Source organism: Panthera tigris, chromosome B2 (assembly GCF_018350195.1).
Source record: "Panthera tigris isolate Pti1 chromosome B2, P.tigris_Pti1_mat1.1, whole genome shotgun sequence".
Taxonomy (NCBI): Eukaryota; Metazoa; Chordata; class Mammalia; order Carnivora; family Felidae; genus Panthera; species Panthera tigris.
In genome coordinates, this window is record NC_056664.1 from 142,074,182 (window position 1) to 142,101,382 (window position 27,201).

The window sequence follows — 27,201 nt, forward strand, 5'->3', positions numbered from 1 at the left end:
ACCCCTCTATTTTTAGGTTTTAAATGTGTATGTATATCTTGAAAAAGGCCTAGAAGGTACTCACCTAATTATAACAATGATAACAATGATTATACTGAGGAGGGGAGTGGAACTGCATAAGGGCAAGTAGAGACTTTAGCTTTATTGGTATTGTTTGAATTTTTTTTAATAGAAATGTGAAAAAAATGGACAAGCGCATATTACCAATTTGTAGACTCTTGGGCTTTACCTGAATATTGCAGATGGAAGGGGTAACCAACCATCTATTTAGTTTGACACAAATAAGGGTATATTTCTTGTCCTTGCCAGGAGGGGGCACTACAGCTTTCAGTGACACAACAGTTAGGTATTCTTCTTGCATGGAATAGGTTAAACGGTTTTCCCATAAAGAAGAAAAAGGCTTACTGGCTGACAGCACTGATATCTAACATGAAATATGATACTAAAAAAAAAAAACAAAAAACTAACCCACAAAATTAGAAAAATTAAGAAAAAATATATTTGTTAGTTATATTAGCGGTAAAGTTTGTAATACACATGATTGTCATTAGAGTTACAGTATAGCTTCTAGATAGTCTACCAGTAAATAAAAGAATTAAGTTTCATTTTAATCAGTTTTATTATTTCAACATATTTGATTTGTCCAACCCAGTAGACAAAAAGACATGTTGAGTAAATGCAACATAATTTCCATAACCTGAGGGGGCCTGCGCACCATTACCTGATTGCTTGCAATGCTGACTGGCCGTTGATTGGTTTCATGGCTGGAAGTCTCCCCTTGGTTGTAGCACTTCTGTCCCCGAGGTTTTCCTTATTTTTGTTTGCTCATACTCTCCTTCTTCCATTAGCTTCGTTTCTTGGGCTAACACACTCTCCATATACCTTCCATCATCTGGTGTTCTTTGCAGGGAGTCTCTTCCCAGAAGTGGCCTCTGTGGCTGTGCTGTGCTTTGTTCCTGGAGTTCATAACCCACTGGTGGTTCTGTCGTCCTCCCGGACCCCCCGAGCTCGTCCTTAGGCTTCCCGGCCGGGGGCTGGTCGTCCCTCTGCTCATATGCAGCCAGTCTCTTCTCAACCACCTCACGAATCAACACTGAAAAATTTTATGTGGAAAAATCACTGACTGTTCGGATTTGGGTAGTTATAATGCTGACTTACAGAGGACTATAAAGCACTCACCAGGCCTCATCCCTTCCCTGTACGTAACCTTTTATACGATATCGGCACATTTAACTTCTGTGCCACTTAACGCACTGAATATGAATTACATTCAATGCAAGTTTTACCAGAATATCATTTATAAAGTAATGACAGAAGATATTGATTCTGACCAAATTGTACAACAACCAAAAGTATTATTGAGGGTAAAAATATTTGCCTTTGTTAATACAGTTGATATAATGAAACTTTAAAAACTAAAACTATAAAATTTAACATCTTTCTTCTATTCATTCTTTCTACTGGAACATTTCAGAAATGGCTTTTCTTTTAAAAAAAAATTTTTTTTTAAGTAATCTTTACACCCAACACAGGGCTTGAGCTTACAACCCCGAGATCAAGAGTTGCATGCTCTACTGACTGAGCCAGCCAGGAGCCTCAGAAATGACTTTTACATAAAATAAAACAACTTACTGTCAAGCACTGTTCTTCCCACCATACTGTATTCCATGGTTTTGTCAACTTCATTCATTAGCCATGGAAGGAATCCTATTTCAATATCTGTAATTAAAAAAAGTTAATTTCGTTATAATGAAATTCATTATAATTTCATTATAATGATTTTTATGAATCATTATAGATAGGAAGAATCTGTGCTTTCCCCCTAATGTTGAAGGCTCATTAACACAGTTCTATTTACTTATTTATCTTAAGGTTTTTATTTTGAGAGAGAGAGAGAGAGAGAAGACGTGAGAACAGGGGAGGGGAAGAGAGAGAGAATCCCAAGCAGGCTCTGCACTGTCAGTGTGCAGCCTGACATGGGCTCGATCTCACAAACTTCAAGATCATAACCTGAGCCAAAATTAAGAGCTGGATGCTTAACTCACTGAGCCACCCAGCACACCCCCCTCCCCACTGTTTTCTTAATACTTAAAATATCAAATAGACTTATACAGCATTAATTTTGCCACATTCTCTCTGTATGTTTTGGTCCATTTCCTTTCTATTGCAGTAAAAATAGTATTTTCAAAACTATGAAGCCTTCTTGGAGTCCAAGCCTTTGGAGCTGACTGCACAGGTACAATCTGAGGTAGACAAGGGGGCGGGTTCAGGAGTGGGGAGGAAGATGTGGGTCTGGGAGCAGAACTCCAATCCAAATGCAATACAAATCTGGGACTGAACCAAGATGATAAAAAGAATGCTCCCATCTGAAGCCCCGAGCCCATGAGGAGCTGACCAAGGGTCAGAGAGTATCTGAGAACAAGGCCATCTAGAAATGGGTCAGAAACTAGGTGCTTCCATTAGTGATAAATTTGTTCAAACTGAAATGGAAATCTGATGTGTAAGCCTTTTAAAAAATATGATCCATTACAATATACATTTTAATGTTTCAAAATAGCTTTTTGGGCGAGGGGGTAGCATCTGTTACTTTTCAATGGGGTGACAATAGAGAGTGTAATAGAATATTATATTCACTACTATAAATAATTTTTTAATCTGAGGCATGAATCTCATTTGCAAGCTTCTCAATGATCTGTGACTTTTTTTTTTTTTTTTTTTAAGCAATTCATGAGGGGAAAAAAGGTTACCAGACTCTGTGTGGCTAACAGCAGTCTAGCTAGACCCCAAGGAGGTGGCAACGAAGCACAGGAAGAGCACTGGACCTGGGGTCAGAGTCCCAGGCCTAATGGCTTCCTTGCCTGTCTGGGAGAAGGTATTTAACTTCTCTGGGCTTCAGTTTCTACTTCTGAAAAATGGGAATTGATCTGCTCCATCTACCCCCCAGGGTTACTGGTATCAATGCTATCATGTATAAAAAATACTACAGAAATGGTAAAGTACAATATAAACTAATAATATTTGTCTGTAATCTGACCCCTTATGCATGTGTACTGAATTGAATCTGTAACCAGTGAAAATTAATATTACTGAACTCTGCCCCCAAATACTATTAGCCATTTGAAATAGGACCTGTACACATTTTGTGAATTTAAATGCTTCTGAACGTGAGGAAGGAGGGCAGCTCTGAGAAGCTGTTCATTTGGCCTGACTAGCTGACAGGTGGGGCTCAGAGGGTGGACAGAGAGCTGACAGGTGCGGTTCTCTAAGCGCAGAGACAGGTCTCCTTGTTTTTATCTCCCACACCTAATACAGGCCCTGGGATGGTGTCCACACCTAAGCGAATGATGACTTTAAGGGTTTTTGAGCAGAACCGGGAGTCAGCTGAGAAAAAGTTACAAGTACGTACACACATATTTTATACACATCATGTTCCACACATATTTTGACATTTAGCTCCTAAATAATCCTCATTTCACCCACGAGGAAATTGAAGGTCATACAGCTGACCCAGGATGAAACTGGGGCCCGCACTCAAGTTTTTGACATCAGGTCCTAGTTCTTCCTACTGCCCAGTGCTGCTTCTCAGCAAAAGACACGTCCAGGTCTTTCTAGCATACCTCTCATTAGCAATAGTACTAACTTAACACGACTCGAATTGACTTTCAGAGTTGGTTTCAAGGATAGATTCCAATTCCGAATGGAAACGGGCACGGGATTACTTGGAAGCATTCAGAGGAAGCGGACAGTAGCAGAGTGACCTGACAACACCCCACAAACCTCTTTCAATGGGGTCGTAGAAGTAGCCGCCGTCCCGGAGGCTGTCGAACACCGAGGGGAGAAGGTCGGCCAGGTACCGCTGGGCGAACACGCGCGCCGCCACTTTCTGCGCCGTCTCGCCGTGTTTGTACACCACCTCCCACTGCTGTCGCTTCCGGCGCTCCTGCACGCACAAGACACGCCCGCACACGGTTACTCAGCCGCGCCGTCCTCCCCCAGCGCCGCGTGTGCTGAGCGCAAGAATCTGGACGCGGATTTGGATCAAAACGTGGACAGCGAGGAATCCGTTAATGGTGCATGAAGGTTTTAGAGAATTTCAAACAAGAAGTCAAACAAGGGATGGAGCTCCAGGTGAAATTCATCTGCTGATCCATTTTTAAGCAGAAGAATTTCAACACGTGCACGGTTGACCGTATGGGTGTTAGCAAAGAATAATATATCTCTTATTAGCAACTAGTATTATAATAAACTACCAATATGAAAATTATAGTTGCTCAGATATCTTCATTTAAAGTACCTGGGCCAACGAGTTGTGTCATTTGTAATGATTCTTTGAATTCATAAAATTCTGAAAATTATAAACCTTTTTTGTTGTTGCTTTTTGTAGACCGTAGGATGTCTATAGAGCTAATGAACCACCTTCTCTGCTCCCATGTGGAAGTGGGAAAATTAACGTAGTTTCTTATTAAGTCTGTTTTCAGAATTTAAGTAAATATAAATTTAGACGATTTGTATTCTTCATTGTTTTCACAGTATATTTCCTAATAGTAAATAAACAAGAAGTTTCCTTTGATGAGCATTTCACTGATTATTTCAATAAAGCTAATACTGCCACTGATCATTTTACATTTGTGAACAAATGGTCTTCATTTGCATAATCTCTACCATAAGCCCTATGCCCTTTATGCAATTAATTATTCATTTTGGAGAAAAACTAAAAGTCAATTTAATTAGGTATTGAGCAGAATATCCCAACAACTAAGCTATTCTGTGCTGTGAATGAGACTCTTTGGGAAATTGTTTGAACTCTTTTAGGTATTCAGTCACTTCTGCATAATTTATACATTCGGTGTCCAACAGAGAGCGACAATTATTACCAGACCCAGAAAAAGTCTTAAAAGATGACTGAGCCTATCATTTCCTAATTGAAGGTTATTGTCATATTTTAAAAACTAGATCCTAGAACTTTTCTTATTAAAAGTTCTAAAAACTTGTAATGTAAAGCAATATTATGCAAAGAAGTTCTGGAGAATCCCTAGGGTATAGAGAAGGGTCTGGCCACTGAGAAAAAAGACCCAGAATTCTGTCTGGATCCTCTGCTTCTCCACCACACCCATCCCCAATCTAGTCCACTTTTCCCTTCTACTTTTCTGCCACTGATTATGGAAAAACCAATACATTTCCTTTGCTAGGAATCTTGATATGTAAGACTGCCTTTCAGTCAGGACATATGTGATTACGAATGAAATTAAATGTAATTACAAATGTAATTAAAATTACATTTAGAAACTTTTGGCAACTCTAGGTACATATACGTAAGCTGGTATTAAAGAATGTGCTTCTGTGTGTAAAAGTTCTGTGATCTATAGGAGATAACTGAGCAACAAACTCTTTTCTAACATATTTGCAAAGATCTCTAGCTCTATGACATACTACGTGTGATTCAGAACATGATCTGTTAAACATCCAAAGACTGTCTAAGAAAGAAAACTAGAGTTCTATACTTTTTCCTCTCTGTGTCGTTTCTCTTGCTCTGCAAGTCGCTGGACTTCAGCAAGTTCGACGTTGCGTAACTCTTCGTACGCATACTGACTGGCCCGCAGGTTAGCCAACTCTTCTTCTTCCATTACTTCCAAAAGAGACTGCTCAATGGTCTTTCCCACCAGGACTTCTAACATTGGTTTAACTTCAAGATCAAAGTCAAAGAGCTTAAACACACAAAACAAAGCAAATTTAAAATCTGAGTCATGAACCAAATGCTGAAAGAAACAACATCCAGAAAAGTAGTCATGACAGGATACTGTTTATTGAGGATCTTGTGTGTGCTATAGATGCTGTGATGGTGCTTTACTTAATGGTTTCCAACACTCAACACAGCCCCACAGGGCACACAGAATAAGCATTTCATTTACAGGCAAAAATCAGTTTGAGTCCAAATTATATAAAGACCTACAGAGCCATCAAAATGAACCCTGATACTCAATAATTTTAAGAGCAGACTCTGAAACCTGAAAGAAATATCCTTGTATTTCTCAGTTTTTGCCCTTTTGACTCAATTTTTACTGGTTAGTTTTCACTAACACTTTGAAGAACTAAGGAACAAGAATAAAGGGCATTTTGATGGTTCTTCTCCAGGGTTTAGAGGCAGCTATACCCTTGGATGTAGTTTGTGAAGACTTATTTTATTTCTCAATTTCAATGGAAGTTCTTTCAAGTTCCTTCATGTCTTAAATCTCACTCAAGTCATTATGCACATAAGCATTGCTTCTCTTCTTCCATTTCATAAACTGGCTTATTTATGTATTCTACATTGATATGAAAATGTAATTATTTTAGTTTTTTTCTAACATAGGGAGATTATCTTAATGAAAATTATATAATTTACAAGCAGCTAACAGTGGACCTCTTATACCAGTATCTTATACCAGAGAGGCTATTTTTCTTTATTTGGTACAAATTTGCCTTGTATTCAGACATTAATCAAGTATGCGAACACACAAAAATCAAAGTGCAGACATTCTAAAAATATTTCTAATGATTTTTATTTCTGATCTGCAAAGAGGAGAAATCAGAATATGCTATTTCAGGATAAAACTATTATAAGTACAGTTGGAAAGAAATCCAATAAGTAGAATCTTTCTGATTATGAAGTGGTTTGTAAGCTTTTAACTAAACCTAACTTAACCTGTTTATAAAGAAGATAGAGGGAAGTCCAGATAAAGTACTGTACCTCTCCTTCTAGTATTTGGGTGGCCACATCTTTGCCAGTTTTGGCAGGAATAAAGAGCGGTGTTGGTGGTCTGTCCAAAAATGCATCTGTTTGGCATTCCACATCAACTTCTATTATGCGGTCAGCAATTTCTTCAAGGTACATTTCTAAGAGAATACCATACGCATTGAGTTTGAAATTCTGGTCTCTTTTAAGCATATATGTGTATTGAAACTTTAGCTCCTTCAAAACAGAATTAAATGGATCAGAAATGGACCAGCTCAAATGTGGGACTAAATTCACATATTGTACTAAGCATTTTTATGTATTTGGAAGACCCAAGGGCTAGTCAGGCTAGGACATTTATTGAATGTTGAGAAAGCACTGAGCTTTGTACTTGAAAACAGAACTAAAGGAGAACATGAGGCCTAGATGTTTGTAAGATGCAAAGTATAATTGGGGATGAAAAGTTAATAATCCACCTATATAACTGAGTTCTAAGATAGTAAATGTGTAAAGATTTGGAAATTCCTGGATATTTAAAAAATTATGCACCATGTCACTATGTTACTTGATGTTCCCTGTAGGCTATAGATTATAAGCAGACTTATGAAAACAGATTTCACCTTAGGAATAATTTATGTGAGGCAAGGTCAGCGTGGTTATCATGCAAAGAACATGAGAACTGGAGTCATATGTTGAACATAGGACCTAGTCAAGTTACATCTTCTTAGAGCCTTAGTTTCTTTATCTGTAAAAGGGATCATAATTACCATCACAAGGAGTCCTTCTAATAATAAAGAAAGGAGATACACGTAGAGGACTGGAATAGTTTCTGAGATGTAGGAAAACTCAACACAAAGTAGTTGCTCCTGTATCATTTAATATTCTGCTGGTATAAAGAAACACTAAAATTTAGCTCTTACACATTTACAACTATATTGCCTAATTACAGACATATCCTCATTCTAGACTTGGCCCCAGGGTAGGGGGAAAAGGCATGAAATAGTTCTCTTCCATTTGCCCTAACTACCCAGAAATAACTGATGAAGCCACTCATCATCTTGACAAGGTGCAAGGTGAATCCTTTTTTTTAATGTTTTTACTTATTTTTGAGACAGAGAGAGACAGAGCATGAGCAGGCGAGGGGCAGACAGAGAAGGAGACACAGAATCTGAAGCAGGCTCCAGGCTCTGAGCTGTCAGCACAGAGCCCAACATGGGGCTCGAACTCAGACCACGAGATCGTGACCTGAGCCAAAGTCGGACGCTCAACCAACTGAGCCACCCAAGCGCCCCAAGGTGAATCCTTAATACTTACATCAGTCCAAGGAAAACACCAAGTATTGTCTGATTACCAAGATTCTGACAACAACACAGCTGGGACCTCTAGGTCCAGGTAAGCCTCCCTAGCTCAGAACCGGCAGACAAGCAAGAAAGCCTGGCACTGGCCCAGCAGAGCTTGTGTGGCCCAGGGGAATATGCGCAGTGAGAGGAGATTAAAAGCAGAGAACAGAAAAGGCAGGGGTGAGAGAGTTGGAGGACTCAGATCTGGATGAGTTCACTCCTTTTAAAAGACAGACAAAGTACCAAGATGGAACCACCCTGCTCTCTCCTCCTGTAGGTCCCAGCTGTGATTCATGTCGGGCTATAAAAAGAAAAAGGGAGAAATAATCACAGTTTGGGAAACGAGTATGTGAAAAGGGCTAAGACAGAATTAATTTGGTCATCAAATTCTTTTCTAACCCCATCTCATACCCGATGTAATAACATAGTCTATGAGTTTGTTTAATGAATGGACTCCTACTACCATGTGATTGGAGCAGTACTGCATGGCATGACAGATCCGTAAATAATGGAAAAGCCAAATAAAAATGGACGGACTTAGAAAACTGGGCAAACCAAGGAGGCATGATGCCAATGGCATGGTCACATACCTGTCTGCACATCCACGTGCTTTCTGCCTTCCACGGGCTCGGGTGTTCGTGGTCTGAACTGTTCTTGAGCTCGTTTTTTGGCAAGAGCCCTCCTCTTAGCCTGTTGCTGTCTCTGAATCTCTATAGGATCAGGCTGCCCAGGCTGAGTGACAGAAAAGGCTTCTAAAAGTTAGAAAATCTTTCTCAAAGCACACAGAACTGCCATTGCAGAAGTGATTCCTGGATAGCATGAAAGTATCTGTCATATAATGCTTTCTGATTTAATGATTACAATTCTATTTGAACTTTGTCAGGTAATTATAGTTATCTGATGAAGCACGTAAGTAAGCATACTTCAAAGTATGACTGTTAACTGGAATAAACAGTGACAGAATCCTATCTAATAAGTTGTTTTTCCTCATTCAAGCTTTTTTACCACGAATTTCTTGGATGCTTAGTAACCTAGTATACTTTATAACTCCTCAGTAATTAAGGAACTGAAAAGCACCAGGATTTTTTAAAAAATCTGGATTTCATTTAGACAAAATTTCCTTAAAAAATATATTAGCTTACAAAGAAAACATTTTAACCCAAACAAAGCCTGTCCAAGGGCACAAAACAACAGGTGACTAAGGCATTAAAAATATAATTATTCACAGTATTCTGCAGTATTTAGAGGTCCTTGATTTCATATCTATATCTCATTTTGTGGTCATTAAATTTTTTTTTAATGTTTATTTATTTTTAAGAGAGAAACAGAGAGACAGAAAGCATGAGTAGGGTAGGGACAGAGAGAGAGGGAGACACAGAATCCAAAACAGGCTCTGGGCTCTGAGCTGTCAGCACAGAGCCCGACGTGGGGCTCGAATTCACGAATTGAGAGATCATGACCTGAACCGAAATCGGACACTTAATTGACTGAGCCACCCAGGTGCCCCTGTGGTCATTTCTTATAGCTAACCTGTCTTATTTCAAGGTAAATATATAGAGAGGGGAAATATGAAAGTACTTTGCATGAAAAAAAATTAATATTTAAAATTAGAATTGCAAAACATTTTAATTGAAATAACAATGTAACAACATTAAAATTTTTAAAAGGAAAATATCCCATAATCCCATTTCCCTAATACCCTGGCTATTGTCATTTAAATGCACACAGTTTTTTGCAGTTGTGATAATCATACATTTTATATGGTTTTTCCTAACTTAACATATCATAAACTCTCTCCATATGAGCGTTAAATAGTAGAAAGAAGAGCACTGGGCTCTGAAGCTCAGATGCCAAGTCTTCAGTTTATTAATTACTAGGATTAGTAAAGCTCAGACTAACAACCTAAGTTTTCAGATACCCTGTTTTCTCTGTACAACAGCAATACCAATAACATATATCTAATGTTTTTGTTTGCAAGGAACAAATCAGATAATGTAACAAGCCTAACATAATGCCTTACATAGGAAAGCTCCTCTATGTAGTTACCATTTCCTTTTATTATAAAATAATTTACCCATATTTCTTTAAAAAAGGAAGAAAAAAGAATCACTTATACTTCCATTTTTCTAATATAATTACTAATATCATAGTATTATTATTGGGATCATCTAGTGAAAGCTTTTTTCCCGTGTTCATTCTACATTATTCCAAATATCATGCTTGACTTATTTCCATTTTCTTACTGGAACAGAACTATTAATGTCAGCTCTGGAAAGATTTGGGATAACATAAATGCAAGTAAGTTCATTGTAGAAATACATTAGTACATTGCCCTACTTAACTGTTTCATAATCTAGTCAAAATATTTTTTAAAAAAGAACTTTTTAAAAAGTTTTCTTTTGAAATCATTTATCAAAGATTGCAAAAATAGTAGAGTCCTTTGTACCCTTCACTCAGCTTCCTGCAATATATAATTTATATAACTTCAGCACAATATCAAAATCAGAAAATTAACCCTGGTAAAATATAAACAGATCTTATTCAGTTTTCACAAATTTGATTTTTGATTTGATTTTGATTTGATTTTTTATTTGATTTGCATTGATTTGTGTTTATGTCTGTGTGTATAGTTCTATGCGGTTTTATCCCAAATACAGATTTATGTTAGCTATCACCCAATCAACAGAGGGATCTGTTTTATCACCACAAAGGAGCTCTCTTGGGTATTCCCTTATAGTTCTTAAATCCTATATTCATTCCTATCCCCTGGCAACCACTAATCTGTTCTCCATCTTTATAGTTTTGTCTTTTCGAGAATGTTACATGTAAGGAATCATATAGTATGTAACCTTATGAGATTGGCTTTTTTCACTAGGCCAAATGTCCTTGAGATCCATTCAGGTTGTTACATATATCAATAGTTCCTTTCTTTTTTGTTACCGAGTAGTACTTAATTGCACTGAAGTGCCAGGTGCCAGGTTTCTTTAGCCATTTACCTATTGAAAGACACTCAGGATGTGTTTTCGGTTTTTGGCTATTATGTATAAAGCTGCTATGAATGTTTGTTAATGTATAGGTTAAAAAAAGTTTATTTATTTATTTTGAGTCTCATGAGAGACAGAGAGAGAGAGAGAACCAGCAGGGAAGGGGCAGAGAGAGGGGGAAACAGAAGATCTAAAGCAGGCTCTGTGCTAACAATGGAGAGCCTGATGTGGGGCTCAACCCCATGAACCATGAGATCATGACCTGGGCTGAAGTCAGATGCTTAACCGACTGAGCCACCCAGGTGCCCCTTACAGGTTTATATGTAAATATAAGTTCCCATTTCTCTGGGATAATGTCTAAGGGAAATTGTGGATTCAAACAGTAAGTAAGACTTGTTAGTTCTTATAAGTAGCTACTAAACAATTACCTAGAGGGAATGTACCATTTGACATTTCCATCAACAATGCATGAGAGTTCCAATCGCTTCACATCCTCACTCTTGTTACAATCACTATTTAAAAATTTCAGCTTTTCAACAGTTTTTTTTCCCCACATTTTATTTATTTTTGAGAGAGAGACAGAGAGGGACAGAACCCAAGTGGGGGAGAGGCAGAGGGAGAGGGAGACACAGAATCCAAAGCAGGCTCCAGGCTCTGAGCTGTCAGCGCAGAGCCCGACGTGGGGCTCGAACTCACAAACCGTGAGATCATGACCTGAGCCAAAGCTGGATGCTCAACCAACTGAGCCACTCAGGCACCCCTGGATGATTTTTTTTTTAACCTGAGTTTTGAGAGTTCTTTAATATTCCAAATTTAAGATCTTTGCTGGATATGTGGTTTGCAAATATTTTCTTCCAGTTTGTAGCTTGTGTTTTTATCCTCTTATAAGGGTTTTCCATATCACAAAAGTTTTCAATTTTTTAAAAAGTTTATTTATTTATTTATTTTTGAGAGAGAGAGAGAGAGAGAGAGAGGGAGAGCACAAGCTGGGGAGGGGCAGAGAGAAAGAGAGGGAGACACAGAATCCGAATGTGAAGCAGGATCCAGGCTCTGAGATGTCAGCACAGAGCCCGATGCAGGGTTGGAACTCACAAACTGTGAGATCATGACCTGAGCCGAAGTCGGATGCTTAACTGACTGCACCACCAGGATGCCCCACAAATTTTTTATTTCAATTAAGTCCAATTTGCCATGCTTTCTTCTCTGGATTGTATTTTGGGTATTATATCTAAGAACTCTCTGCTTAGCCCGAGATTCTGAAGTGCTTCTCCTAAAAGTTTATAGTTTTACATTTTACATTTAAATTCATGATCCATCTGAATTAATTTTTTTGTATGGTGTACTGTTTAGGTTGTGGTTCATGTAATTTTTTTGTCTACAGATGTCCAATCGCTCCCGCACTATTTGTTAAAAAGGCTATTTTTCCACTATTGAACTTCTTTATCCCTTTGTCAAAAATTAGTCAAGTGTATTTGTGCCGGTATATTTGAGTTTTCTATTCTGTGTCATTGTTCCATATAGCTATTCCTCCACTGCCCTGTGTTAATACGATTACTGATGTCATACATGATAAGTCTTAATGTTGGGTAGAGTGATTCCTACCACTTTATACTTCTTTTTCAAATTTTAAAATAAGCTTGTCTAGCCCTACATAAATCTTGCTGAGATTGATAGAAATTGTGTTATACTTATAGATCAACTTGGGGAGAATTAACATCTTTGCTGTGGTGAATCTTCCAGTCCAGGCATATCTCTCCATTTCTTTAGATGGTCTTGATTTCTTTCATCAGCACTTTGTAACTCTTATCTTATAGATCCTGTACATGTTGTGTTAGATTTATACCTAGGTATTCCAAGTGTTTTGAAGTGATTGTAAATGGTATTGTGTTTAAAATTTTATTTTCCGTGTGTTCCTTTCTAGATTTATTATATTTCTGTATACAAAAATATGACTGATTTTTGTATGTTGACCTTGTACCTGTGATGTTACTCAGCCCACTTATTAGTTCTAGGGCTTTTTTTATAGATTCATTGAGATTTTCTATGTATGTAATAATGTCATCTGCAATTAGGGACCGTTTTACTTCTTTCTTTCTGATCTGGGTCTAGTACTGGATAGAACTTCCAGTACTATGCTGAATAAGAGTAGTGAGGGTGGACATCGTTGCCTTTTTTCCCAGTCTAAAGGGGGAAAGCATTCATTCTTTCATCATTAGGTATGATAGGTAAGCTGTAGATATTTTGTGGATGTTCTTCATAAAGTTGAAAAAATTTCCCTCAATTCTTAATTTGCTATGTTTATCATCAATGAACATCGAATTCTGTTAAATGCTTGTTCTGCATTGATAAATATGATCATGGGATTTTTTTTCTTCTTTAACCTATATGATATGGTGGATTACATTGATGTACAATTGTTGGAATACCCTTGCATTTCTGGAATAAATCCTGCTTAGTCATGGCATATGATCTTTTTATATATTGCTGGATTATATTTGCTAATATTTTATTGAGAATTCTTGCATCTACATTCATGACAGCTATTGGTTTATAGTTTTGTTTTTAGTGTCTTTGTCTGCTTTGGGTATCAGAGTAATGCTGATTACCCGAAGTGTTCCTTCCTCTTTTATTTTCTGGAAGAGACTGTGTAAAATTGTGTAAATTATGTAAAATCAATGAGGATTTTTTTTGGTAGAATGAGGAATGTTTGGTAGAATTTTCCAGTGAAACCATATGGGCCTGATATTTCTTTTTTGAAAGCCTTTAAATTAGAAATGTAATCTCTTTTATAGTTATAAGGCAACTCAGAATATCTATTCCATTGTAGGTGAATTCTGATAGTTTGTAGTTTGGAGAATTTGTCCATTTCATTTATTTTGCTGAATTCATATGTACAGATTTGTTTGTAGTATTCCAATTTTATCCTTTTGCTCTTTTAAGAGATGCAGTGTGTGTGTGTGTGTGTGTGTGTGTGTGTGTGTGTGTGTGGTCTATTTTCTATCTGTTGTTCCAACTGGGTAATTTCCATCAATTTGACTTTGAATTCACTGATTGTTCCCTATGTCAGCTCTGATGAGTCTGTCCTACGAGTTTTTTTTTTTTTTATGTTAAGAATTACTTTATTAAGTACATCAAATGAAACAATTTTAAGTCTACAATTAAAATAACTATGTATACATCAGTAAAACTACCACTCACATACTGATCATTTTACATATGAATGCCATGTTATTTACCACATAAAGCTTAAATATTACATACTACAGTTTTATACTTTGTTATAACTTAAATTCTGATAAAAACGTTGCTCCTACTTCAATTTTTATGACTTATGGTTTTCATTATCTTTAAATTCCTTTATCCTTTGTTTTGTACAAATGTGAACATTCAGGTTCAGAGACTGATTTTTGACCCAATTTGAATCTTTTTAACAGAGGTATTTAGCCTGACTATGAGTGTGATAATTCACCTCTGTCAATCTATTTTTATGTTAATTTTTATGTTTCCTTGCTGTTTTTCACACTTCCTCTCCAATCCGTAAAACTGGTATACTATAATTTACCTGGAACCTTATCTCAGTGTCAAATTTACTTATAATGAACTACTATATGAAGCAGGAACTACTGATTTTCCCTGGACCAGATGTACATAAAACAAGGTTTTCATCTACCACCTCCCCAACCAGGGATTTAAAAATTTTCTTTTTACACAGTATTCACATTATAGATAAACTTGTTACTTTTTCCCCCTCTATAATAAAAATAGAGGACATAAAACTGTACTGATTTCCCATTTTGTCAGATTAACACTTGGATTGCCTTTACTCTATGTGTCCTGTCCACACTGACAAAGCCCTTTTATTTTACTTATGTTTAGCTGAAGAGCATGCATATCTTTATCTACATTACATACTAAAAATAACAGCACTTGCTTTCTAAATGAAACATTTACCACACTTTCAGTTTACAATGAGAGAAACTGAAATTTTAGATTGAACTTACAAATCTATTTTTGCACTTAGTCTTATAACCCTACAGCTAACACTTTAATCTTAATGATGTTTAACTAGCTTTAATGCTTACCCACTTTTTTTTTTACCCTTTTTTTTTTTCATACAATTGTCTCACTACAATTGAATTGTTTTAACTTATGGTGTTTATGGGTTGCAGCAACATCATTTAACAAATTTTTCAAGGACAGCATTTGGGTGATATACTTTAACTCCTGAATATCTGTGAATGTCTTCCAGTTGCCCTCGTATAGAAATGATAACTTAGCAGGATACAGAATTCTTGGCTCAAAATTATTTTTCCCTTAAACCTCTGTAGACATTGCTTCATTGTCTTTTTGGAATTTAGAGCTGCAAAAGAAATATTAGGTCAGTCTGACTTTTACCCCTTTATAAGTAACCTGCTTTCTCTGAATACTTGTAGAATTTTTTCTTTATCTTCCAGTTTAACGTCACTAGGGTATGTCCAAAGTGTTGCTTTCTTTTCGTTAAGTTCTACTGGTAGCCTATGAGCTTTTCTATTTGCCGATCTAGTTAGTCCCTCAAATCTGGAAAATTTTCTTCTACTGGTTCCTGAATTATTGTTTCTGCTTCATTTGCTTTGCCATCTATTTCAGGTATTCTTATTATGCATGGATTGCAACTCTTGGAGAGATTCTGTAGATGTCTCTTCTATCTTTTCCCTTTTTTTCTGCATGCTGAGTTTCTCTTGTTTTTCATTTATTTCTGTAATATGTTTTTGTGACTGACCGGGTTTGCACGTTTCCGTTCTTTTCCAATTCTCTTATACTTTTCCAAGTGCTCTGACAGTAGCCTCTTTATCTTCGAGCATAGGTCTGTAAGCTCCTGTACCATATGATGGTCCATCTTTAAAACCTCTTCAGTTTCCACTTCTATATCCGTTTCAAGAGGCGGCATTTTCTCAATTGTAAGCGGTTTCTGCTGAACTCAGGTATTATGACGTTTTGAACAGCACTTCTTAGTAATCTGACCAAAAGTGACGATTAGAGAATGCCGTCTGTCTGAAAACCAAACGAAAGATACCTGTCCTATGAGTTTTTAACTTTGGTTATTGCATAATTCAGTTCTATATTTTCCATTTGGTTCATTTGTAGATCTTCTATTTCTTTGCTAATATTTTCTGTTTTTCATTTGTTTTAAGAATGGTCATAATTACTCACTTTTGACTAGGCACTTTTTATGATCATTGCTTTATTTTTAAAATTTTATTTTTTATTTTTTAAAATTTACATCTAAATTAGTTGGCGTATAGTGCAACAATGACTTCAGGAGATTCCTTAATGCCCCTTACCCATTTAGCCCATCCCCCCTCCCACAACCTCTCCAGTAACCCTCAGTTTGTTCTCCATATTTATGAGTCTCTTCTGTTTTGTCCCCCTCCCTGTTTTTATATTACTTTTGCTTCCCTTCCCTTATGTTCATCTGTTTTGTCTCTTAAAGTCCTCATATGAGTGAAGTCATATGATTTTTGTCTTTCTCTGACTAATTTCACTTAGCATAATACCCTCCAGTTCCATCCATGTAGTTGCAAATCGCAAGACTTCATTCTTTTTGATTGCCGAGTAATACTCCATTGGAGATATATATACCACATCTTCTTTATCCATTCACCCATCAATGGACATTTGGGCTCTTTCCATACTTTGGTTATTGTTGATAGTGCTGCTATAAGCATAGGGGTGCATGTGCCCCTTCAAAACAGCACACCTGTATCCCTTGGATAAATGCCTCGTAGGGCAATTGCTGGGTTGTAGGGTAGTTCTATTTTTAGTTTTTTGAGGAACCTCCATACTGTTTTCCAGAGTGGCTGCACCAGCTTGCATTCCCACCAACAATGCAAAAGAGATCCTCTTTCTCTGCATCCTCGCCAACCTCTGTTGTCGCCTGAGTTGTTAATGTTAGTCATTCTGACAGGTGTGAGGTGGTATCTCATTGTGGTTTTGATTTGTATTTCCCTGATGATGAGTGATGTTGAGCATTTTTTCATGTGTCAGTTGGCCATCTGGATGTCTTCTTTGGAGAAGTGTCTATTCATGTCTCTTGCCCATTTCTTCACTGGATTATTTGTTTTTTGGGTGTTGAGTTTGAGAAGTTCTCTATAGATTTTGGATCCTAACCCTTTATCTGATATGCCATTTGCAAATATCTTCTCCCATTCTGTCGGTTGCCTTTTAGTTTTGCTGATTGTTTCCTTCGCTGTGCAGAAGCTTTTTATTTTGATGAGGTCCCAGTAGTTCATTTTTGCTTTTGTTTCCCTTGCCTCCGGAGACGTGTTGAGTAAGAAGTTGCTGTGGGCAAGGTCAAAGAGGTTTTTGCCTGCTTTCTCCTCAAGGATTTTGATGGCTTCCTGTCTTACATTGAGGTCTTTCATCCATTTTGAGTTTATTTTTGTGTATGGTGTAAGAAAGTGGTCCAGGTTCATTCTTCTGCATGTCGCTGTCCAGTTTTCCCAGCACCACTTGCTGAAGAGACTGTCTGTATCCCATTGGATATTCTTTTCCTGCTTTGTCAAAGATTAGTTGGCCATACGTTCGTGGGTCCATTTCTGGGTTCTCTATTCTGTTCCATTGATCTGAGTGTCTGTTTGTGCCAGTACCATACTGTCTTGATGGTTACAGCTTTATAGTATAGCTTGAAGTCTGGGATTGTGATGCCTCCTGCTTTGGTTTTCTTTTTCAAGATTGCTTTGGCTATTCAGGGTCTTTTCTGGTTCCATACAAATTTTAGGATTATTTGTTTTAGCTCTGTGAAGAATGCTGGTGTCATTTTGATAGGGATTGCATTGAATATGTAGATTGCTTTGGGTAGTATCGACATTTTAACAATATTCTTCCTATCCAGAAGCATGGACTCTTTTTCCATTTTTTGTGTCTTCTTCAATTTCTTTCACAAGCTTTCCATAGTTTTCAGCGTATAGATTTTCCACCTCTTTGGTTAGATTTATTCCTAGGTATTTTATGGTTGTTTTGCGCAACTGTAAATGGGATCGATTCCTTGATTTCTCTTTATGTTGCTTCATTGTTGGTGTATAGGAATGCAACCGATTTCTGTGTGTTGACTTTATATCCTGCAACTTTGCTGAATTAATTTATGATCGTTGCTTTAAAATGTTCATCAGGTAATTTCTACATCTGAGTCATCTTGGTGTTGTCATTTCTTGATTGATTTTTCTCCTTCAAGTTATGACTTCCCTGGTTCTTGGTAGGATGAGTGATTTTTTTAGTTGTATCCTGGAAATTTTGGGTATTATGACATGACACTCTGGATCTTATTTAATCTGTGTAGCAGGAAGTCACGCTTTTTTGTTTTAGCAGCAGGCATGGGTGGAGATGGAAGTTCAGCATCCTGCTAGGCCCCATGTGAAAGCAGAGGGTCAACTAGGTGCCTGGTAGGGGTGGTATTTCAGCTTCTCGCTGTTATCAACTGACACCAGTGCTGGGGTGCAGAGGAGTGGAGCTCTGACCAGCCCTGCCTTATCCCACCTGTTTCACTTTGTTGCTGACAGGTAGGGTTGAAAATTCAGCTCCCTCATGGCTCTGCTGCTGTCACCCCAGCAAATGTAGGGCGCCAACTTATACCATTTCTTACCATCTCCCTGCCCCTGGGTAGGAGTGGAAGTTCAGCTTCCTGCTCCACCCATGTTGGCACCACCTCAGTGAGGGAATCAGAGCACCAATGAGTACGGTGGTGGTGTTGCCACGCGGGGCTGGAAGATCAGTTGCCTGGCTCAGTCTCGCTGACTCCACTGGGAGGGCCAGGACAGTTTTTCTGTTGGGGTTTGGCTGGAGGAGGGGTAGTAAAAAGGTTTCTGCTCTGCTCGGTTACCCTTCCCTAGTCTTCTGGATAGATAGAAGGAGCAGGCCGGTGCCTGTTGGTGGTTCCAGGTTGCAGGCTTTTCCAGCGCTCTGAATGGGATACGCAGGCAGCAAAAAGAAGACTTAGGGAACTCACCACTATCTCGCTCAAATCCTGAGGACCCCAGGCAGTTGCCTTGCTTCTTTCTACTTCCAGAGTCTTCCTATGTTTGCTTCTTGGGCTATGTCCGGGGCTTTTTCACTTGAAAGAGGGAGGAATGGGAAGGGATTGGTGAATCCCTGCTTGTCTGGAACTGGAAGTCTCAGTATAGACTTTTTATTTTTATTTTATTTTTTAATTTTTTAATGTTTATTTATTTCTGAGACAGAGAGAGACACAGCATGAGTGCGGGAGGGGCAGAGAGAGAGGGAGACACAGAATCTGAAACAGGCTCCAGGCTCCAAGCTGTCAGCACAGAGCCCGACGTGGGGCTCAAACTCACGGACCGCGAGATCATGACCTGAGCCGAAGTTGGTCACTCAACCGACTGAGCCACCCAGGCACCCCTCAGTATAGACTTTTTAGTTAAATTGTTGAATAACTGACTAGAGAACTAAAAAAAAAAAAAAAAAGTATATCAAATTATCAAAATATTAATTTAAAAAAACCAAAAAAAATGGTGATTCTCTTTTTTCCTTTACTTCTAGATGTGCCAGGGTTCATTTCTACTGCCACAAGATGCCGAAACACATATCCATATTGCATATTTGAGCTGTTGTTTTCAAGTGTTGGTCCCTGAATTGGCTGTACCAGGACTGCCTAGGGAAGTTACTAATAATGCACATTCCTGTGTCCAACCCTTGAAGGTTTTAATGTAGTAGATCTCGGGTATAGATGAAACATCCATATTTTTAGTGAGTTTTCTAGTGGTTTTGATGTATATTTCATGCTTCAAAATGTCTAATATTCCACATGTCACCATGTGGTGTTAGGCACATATATATCACACAGTGTTTACATATTAACTGAACTATATTTCATTTCTGTACCAAGAAATCATCACTCTTAATATCATGCCACATCCTAATCATCTCTGTATCCTAGGTACTCAGCACAGGAGTGCTAAAACTTTATAAATATTTACTGAGTGAATTAAAGAAAATAATTTTTGACTAAATAATGAAAATAGTATTACAGTATGAAATAATTTAAACAAACCTAAATATGTTACACGGATGCCTATGAACTGTTTGGTCAGCAAAAATTTAATTACAGAAATTGAGAGTAGAAGTTTACAGACTTTTAGAGCAGTGTTACAAAGTTCTGTTAACCTAATAAAATCTTGGGCTTTGTATTAATTATTATTTTTAATTGCAGTGAAGTACACATAAAATTTACGATCTTAGCCATGTTTAGGTGTAGAATTCAGTGGCATTAAGTACATTCATATTGTTGTACAACCATTACCACCATCCATCTCCAGAACTCTTTTCATATTGCAAAACTCAACTTCTGCACCCGGTAAACACTAATTCCCTATTCCCCCACTCTCCCAGCCCCTGGCAATCACCAGCAGCCTTGTATTTTGCATGTCTTTTTTTATTTTTAGATTTCATTTTTCCAGTAGTCTGTCAATATTCTATTTTACAAAAGTTTTAGTTTGCAACAAATTAGAAATCAAAACAAACAAAATGCTCCGTTAGCACAGTTAGTTTGAAAAGCTCTGTATTAGAATATTCACATTATACTTACCAGCGGTCCTGTGTGTAGAGCATAAGTATTGCCTCGGACCACCCTTCTGTCATACATTATGTTTCCATGATGCACAGGCTCTTCAGCACTGTAAAACAGCAAATACTAAATAACTACGGTAATAGAGTGTTGTCTATGCAAGTCAACTCATTTTTAATTGGATTTAGACTAAGATAAAAATGTTAAGAATACAGATTTTTGTTCTGACACACTCAATGACAAATGACTACCACTTATTGAATGCTTATTAGATGCCAGCCCCTCCACATATTTTAATTATTGCTCACAATAAGCTTCCAGATGGGAACTATGATTCCCATTTGACAGAAGAGGAAGGAGATTGAGAAAGGAATGTGCCCGAGGTTACCTAGCTAGCAAGTGGTAGAGCTGGAATTAGGCTGTAAATCTGTTTGGCTAACTGACAAATGTGAAAATGGCCAGTGGGAAAGGGGTCTGCCTTCAAGTACTGACAATAATTTGATTCAAGGGTTGAAAGGATTCACAGAATCAGGTTTAAAAAGTAAGTCAAATTTCTCATTGTTCTTTAACCTCAAAGATATATTTTCATGGGACTTCAAGCTTAATACAAAGCTGTAACCATCAAGACAGTATGGTACTGGCACAAACAGACACTCAGATCAATGGAACAGAATAGAGAACCCAGAAATGGACCCACGAACGTATGGCCAACTAATCTTTGACAAAGCAGGAAAAGAATATCCAATGGGATACAGACAGTCTCTTCAGCAAGTGGTGCTGGGAAAACTGGACAGCGACATGCAGAAGAATGAACCTGGACCACTTTCTTACACCATACACAAAAATAAACTCAAAATGGATGAAAGACCTCAATGTAAGACAGGAAGCCATCAAAATCCTTGAGGAGAAAGCAGGCAAAAACCTCTTTGACCTTGCCCACAGCAACTTCTTACTCAACACGTCTCCGGAGGCAAGGGAAACAAAAGCAAAAATGAACTACTGGGACCTCATCAAAATAAAAAGCTTCTGCACAGCGAAGGAAACAATCAGCAAAACTAAAAGGCAACCGACAGAATGGGAGAAGATATTTGCAAATGGCATATCAGATAAAGGGTTAGGATCCAAAATCTATAGAGAACTTCTCAAACTCAACACCCAAAAAACAAATAATCCAGTGAAGAAATGGGCAAGAGACATGAATAGACACTTCTCCAAAGAAGACATCCAGATGGCCAACTGACACATGAAAAAATGCTCAACATCACTCATCATCAGGGAAATACAAATCAAAACCACAATGAGATACCACCTCACACCTGTCAGAATGACTAACATTAACAACTCAGGCGACAACAGAGGTTGGCGAGGATGCAGAGAAAGAGGATCTCTTTTGCATTGTTGGTGGGAATGCAAGCTGGTGCAGCCACTCTGGAAAACAGTATGGAGGTTCCTCAAAAAACTAAAAATAGAACTACCCTACAACCCAGCAATTGCCCTACGAGGCATTTATCCAAGGGATACAGGTGTGCTGTTTTGAAGGGGCACATGCACCCCTATGCTTATAGCAGCACTATCAACAATAACCAAAGTATGGAAAGAGCCCAAATGTCCATTGATGGGTGAATGGATAAAGAAGATGTGGTATATATATCTCCAATGGAGTATTACTCGGCAATCAAAAAGAATGAAGTCTTGCGATTTGCAACTACATGGATGGAACTGGAGGGTATTATGCTAAGTGAAATTAGTCAGAGAAAGACAAAAATCATATGACTTCACTCATATGAGGACTTTAAGAGACAAAACAGATGAACATAAGGGAAGGGAAGCAAAAGTAATATAAAAACAGGGAGGGGGACAAAACAGAAGAGACTCATAAATATGGAGAACAAACTGAGGGTTACTGGAGGGGTTGTGGGAGGGGATGGGCTAAATGGGTAAGGGGCATTAAGGAATCTACTCCTGAAATCATTATTGCACCATATGCTAACTTGGATGTAAATTAAAAAATAAATTATTAATTAAAAAAAATAAAACCTATTATCTCACATAGGCAAAAAAAAAAGAGATGTATTTTCAAATGATATATATTTTTTATTTTTTTAAATGTTTATTCATTTTTGAGAGACACAGACGGAGTGCGAGTAGGGTAGGGGCAGAGAGTAGGGTAGGGGCGAGTAGGGTAGAAGCAGGCTCCAGGCTCTGAGCTGTCAGCATAAAGCCTGATGTGGGGCTGGAACTCATGAATCATGAGATCATGACCTGAGCTGAAGTCACTTAACTGACTGCTTAACTGACTGAGCCACCCAGGTGTCCCACAAATGATATTGTTTTAAATGTTAATAAAATGTTAATTTAAATTAACATTTAAATGTTAATAAAATGTTAAAATTTAAAAATGTTAAAATAAATAAACATTTATTTTAAATGTTAATAAAAATGTTAATAAAAATTTAATCTGGAGTATCAGAATATCAATAGTGAATAGTGAAAAACATAGAATTGATGTTTTAATTCAAAGTTCTTTTAAAAAGTTTTTTTCAATGTTTATTTATTTTTGAGAGAGAGGGACAGAGCATGAGTGGGGGAGGGGCGGGGAGCAAGGGAGACACAGAATCTGAAGCAGGCTCCAGATTCTGAGCTGACAGCTCAGAGCCCAACGCGGGGCTCGAACCCACGAACTGTGAGATCATGATCTGAGCCGAAGTTGGACTCTTAACCAACTGAGCCACCGAGGTGTCCCTAATTTAAAGTTCTTTAAAATGATATCCTATGTATGGCTATGAAACAAAATATTGACCTACACAATAATAGTACTCCACCAGAAATGATTTTGAGAAGGGTAGTAAGTTGCTTTTTTATCATATATTGAAACCACTGTTGGATAACCTGACTTCATGTTACTTACAACCCAGACGTGTTACACTGTGCATTTTACTTGATCCCTGGGAAGTGTTCAGCTCAGTTGGCCACTCCTTCACTGAAGCACTCTCTTTTCTAGCCTCTGTGGCACTACCATAGTCTTCTGATTGTTTTTTCTAGGACTTCTTTAACTGCTCTTTCTCAGCCTGTGTTGGCTAGCTCCTCCTATACTGAAGGATTTCCTCAGGGCTCAGCCTTCTCTTGCCTTAGCTGACCATATCCATTCTCAAAAGACTTCACTCATAATCCTTATACCTAAAACTCCCTATTTTATTTCACCTTTAGCTCAGAACTCTCCTCTGAGCTCTAGGAATGTATATCCAATTGATAATGTTCAATGACATCTCACTGAGATATCTCAAAAGGCAACCTCAAAATTGAACCAATTATCACTCTCCCACTCCAAACTGTTACTTCTTTAGTGTTCTCTGTTTCATTATATGGTACTGCTAACCACCCAATTGGCTTAATCTAGAAGCCTGGGAGTCATCCATGGTTCTTCTCTCTTCCTCACTCCCTGTATCCTAGCAGTCCTATTGATTTTCCTCCCCAAATCTTTTTCACATCTATCCATTGCTCATTGCCACCACTGTCTTTTACGTGGACTACTGCAAAACTCTTTCAGGCTCTTAACTGTTAACATTTCTCCCTCAGTTTGTTCTATACGTTGTATCCAGTGGTCTTTTAAAATAGAATAATCTAAACATGACGCGCACTTGATTAAAACCTCCTAGTGCTAATTAATATAATAATGAGAAAACATCTTAGTTTTGTTTTTACACTATCAAAAGCCAAGAAGAAAGAAAAATCCCTACCACCTATTGCTGGTGAGGATGTATGGAAAAAGATATGTTTAAACATTCCTAAACGAAAGGCATATCATTCCATCTGTTCATGTTAAAAATATTCGTGACCTAACAATCCCATCCTGGGAATCTGCTTCGTAGAAATCAAAAGGCCAGCACATGAAGTTGTTTATTGAAATCTTCCTCTTTGCGTTAAAAACTTGAAGCAAACTGAATATCTATCAATAGTGGAAAATATGTGAATATCTGAATATCTACCAATATCTATCAGTAGTGGAAAATTTTAGTAACACGTTGTACATCTGTATAGGGCACATCACGCTATTGAAAATAATTGGGAGGATTTCTAGAAAGAATTAACTGAGAAAAGGAAGATGTTGAGAATTGTGTATGTTATCATTGCTAAGAAGTAGACAAAACTCCTGTGTGTACTTGTATGTATATACTTATATATTTGTACACAAACGCAAATATGGAGAAAAGTCCAGAAACATTCATGTAAGGTCATTAACATGGTTTACCCTCTGGGGAGGAAGGGAAGAGCAGGTTTACAAGGGAAGAGGGTGGGGTACTAAGAATGTACCCAAGGATAAATGATAGCATTCTATTTATATAAAATTAAATATGTGTATGTATACATAAAGAAATTAGGAAAAAAAAAGAATTAGAAGTTGTAAAAAGCAGGGAGGAAGCTAATTACAGATTAATATGTGTAGTATGATTCTATTTTGGAAATAAACCTCCTATATAAGGTACATATCCTCAAGTACAGAGGTGTAGAAGAATAATATAAAATTGTTAAGGGAAGTGGGAATAGAGGTGGGTGGGAGTTCATTTGCCTTTTTCATTCTTATTTTGTATTTTTCATTTGCTTCAACAAGCATTCATTAATTTTATAAACTGAAAATCACCACTGATAATTTTAAACTGAAAAATCAAACACATGCACATACACACTCCTTCCAATGGTTGTAATCAATGGATTGCGTCAATATAAACAAGGTCCTACAAGTTGCTTATCAACTAGCTATGAAAAAAAATCATTCCTAATGAAACACCATTTATTCTTATTTCATTGTTGGTATAATTTACTAGTAATGATTTGTAAGCAACACTTAAAGACACCAGAAAGTGTTTTTCAAAGTGTTTTTAAGTTGAAACCTTTTACAGTATAAATAATCCATCTATAAATTTAAATTTTCCATCCTGGTTTCCTTAAAGTGACAGGAATTTTTTCTTTCTTTCTTTTTTAAAAAAAAAAAAATTATTTTATTTTTTTAAAGTAACCTCTACACCCAACATGGGGGTCGAACCCACAATCCCGAGATCAAGAGTTGCATGCTCCATTGAGTGAGCCAGCCAGGTGCCCCATGACAAGCATTTCTTATAAACAAGGTTTTTATTTGTCATAAGACAATTACAAATTTAGACTAAATGTTTGAAATAAGCATCAAGAGTTACTTAGCTGATATGTTCAGTCATTAATTCAACAATTTGTTTTGAGTGCTCCCTGTATGTCAGGCACAGTCCTTGGTGGACAAAAGACAACAAAGGTTTCAGCTTCCAGGGAGTCTGCATTCTTGGGCAGTTCTGCTGGTTCCAAAATTTGAGGCTTATAGCAGGAACTATAAGCTTTAGAAAGGGCCGTAAACGTTATTATGGATAATACATATGGATATTTGAATATTTGCAAATAAACGCATTAATGTAAAAATACAATTTGGGGTCCAGCCTGGAAGAATGACCTGATGATTCCTGGCCAAAGACTGGCGTGCAAAGATCTTTATTTGGCTTTCAGTCTGTTTCTTCATGTGCATAATGGGAGTTACAAAACCAACTTCACAGTACTGTGGAGTAAGGAAGAAAACGTGCATGAATGCCCTTAGTGAGGTGCGGATAGTTGGCCAACAATAGTGACTCAAACGTTGTGAAACAAGGGGGTTTCATGTACATGTTATTGATCGTGCCAGCAACTCATTATCACTAAAAGTTAACCAAGGGAGGCCACCCGTGCCCCTTCTTGTTTCATTCCTCCACGCCACGGGGGAGTTCTTTAGGGAAGAGATTTTATTTCGGAGGATGTGGAGTGGGGAGAGCAGCGTGGGCAGAGTCGCCAGGGCGAAGGGGCCAGAATCCCGAGGTCCCGGGATAGGGGCAGGTGGAGACCACTCAGGGGGCCGGTTGCTCACTCACAGCTGCATCAGGTGGTCCCGGTAACGGCGGCGCTGGCAGGGCAGGGCCCGAGGCCGGCTGGTGTAGGTGTAGGTGTAGGTGCCCATGGCCAGGGAGGTGCGGTCGGTCAGCGTGGAGGCCACGCCCGCGGCCAGGTCGCTCCGCTTCGGGTGAATACCGGCTTTCAAGCTGATGGGCGCTAAGCGGTCTTGGGAGCCGGAGAGGTGTACGTATTGCCAAGGGCAGGGATTCCCCGACGCAAGGAGAGGCGGCGAGAAGGAAGGCGGCCGGGAAAGGAAGTTGCCAGGACAGGAGGTGGGAGCTACACTCGGCTTGCCCCACGGAACACTGAGCCAGCCTGCGTCTCCCACCGCGGTTGCCCGGCAACCCGGAGTTCCGCCCGGAGGCGGGACCTCCTGGCAGTTCCGGCCGGCGGTTTTCGCGGGAAGGCCCGTCCTCAGGAGAACTTCCGGTTCTTGCCTCCGCATGCGCGCGCGCGCGCGCGCGCACGCCTCCCCGGAAGGTGCGTGTGCGGCTTAGGAGCTCTCTCCCGGGCGAGTCGGGCAGGGCGGTGTTGAGGATCTTGGCAGGCACCGCGGCCGCCCTCGTCCCCAGTTTGGAGTCTGGCTTTTCGGCGCCATTCTTCCAGGCCCACGTGCTCCCGTTCCTTAAGGGGCGCCCTCGGCCGTTTCTGCTCCCGTCGCGCCGC

At 38.5% G+C, this 27,201-nt stretch overlaps 1 protein-coding gene and 1 long non-coding RNA gene across 3 annotated transcripts in view; one reads left to right on the forward strand and one right to left on the reverse strand.

Moving 5' to 3' along the window:
* Window positions 1-3,769, forward strand: part of LOC122238802 — a 25,976-nt gene extending 22,207 nt beyond the window's left edge. The window contains exons 2-5 of one of the 2 annotated variants that reach the window (XR_006217987.1): window positions 2,171-2,236; window positions 2,722-2,872; window positions 3,313-3,398; window positions 3,667-3,769. This is a non-coding gene — a long non-coding RNA (uncharacterized LOC122238802). The remainder of the gene's footprint in view (window positions 1-2,170; window positions 2,237-2,721; window positions 2,873-3,312; window positions 3,399-3,666) is intronic. The other variant, XR_006217988.1, reaches the window with a different exon arrangement.
* Window positions 601-27,181, reverse strand: RSPH3 (radial spoke head 3). The gene is made up of 8 exons (XM_007097263.2): window positions 26,514-27,181; window positions 20,614-20,701; window positions 8,643-8,784; window positions 6,728-6,873; window positions 5,502-5,705; window positions 3,778-3,940; window positions 1,633-1,719; window positions 601-1,093 (listed from the first exon to the last, which is right to left on the reverse strand). The coding sequence occupies exons 1-8, from the start codon at window positions 26,978-26,980 to the stop codon at window positions 759-761; spliced, it is 1,632 nt and encodes a 543-aa protein (XP_007097325.2). The 5' UTR covers window positions 26,981-27,181; the 3' UTR covers window positions 601-758.
* Between the last annotated feature and the right edge of the window lie 20 nt (window positions 27,182-27,201).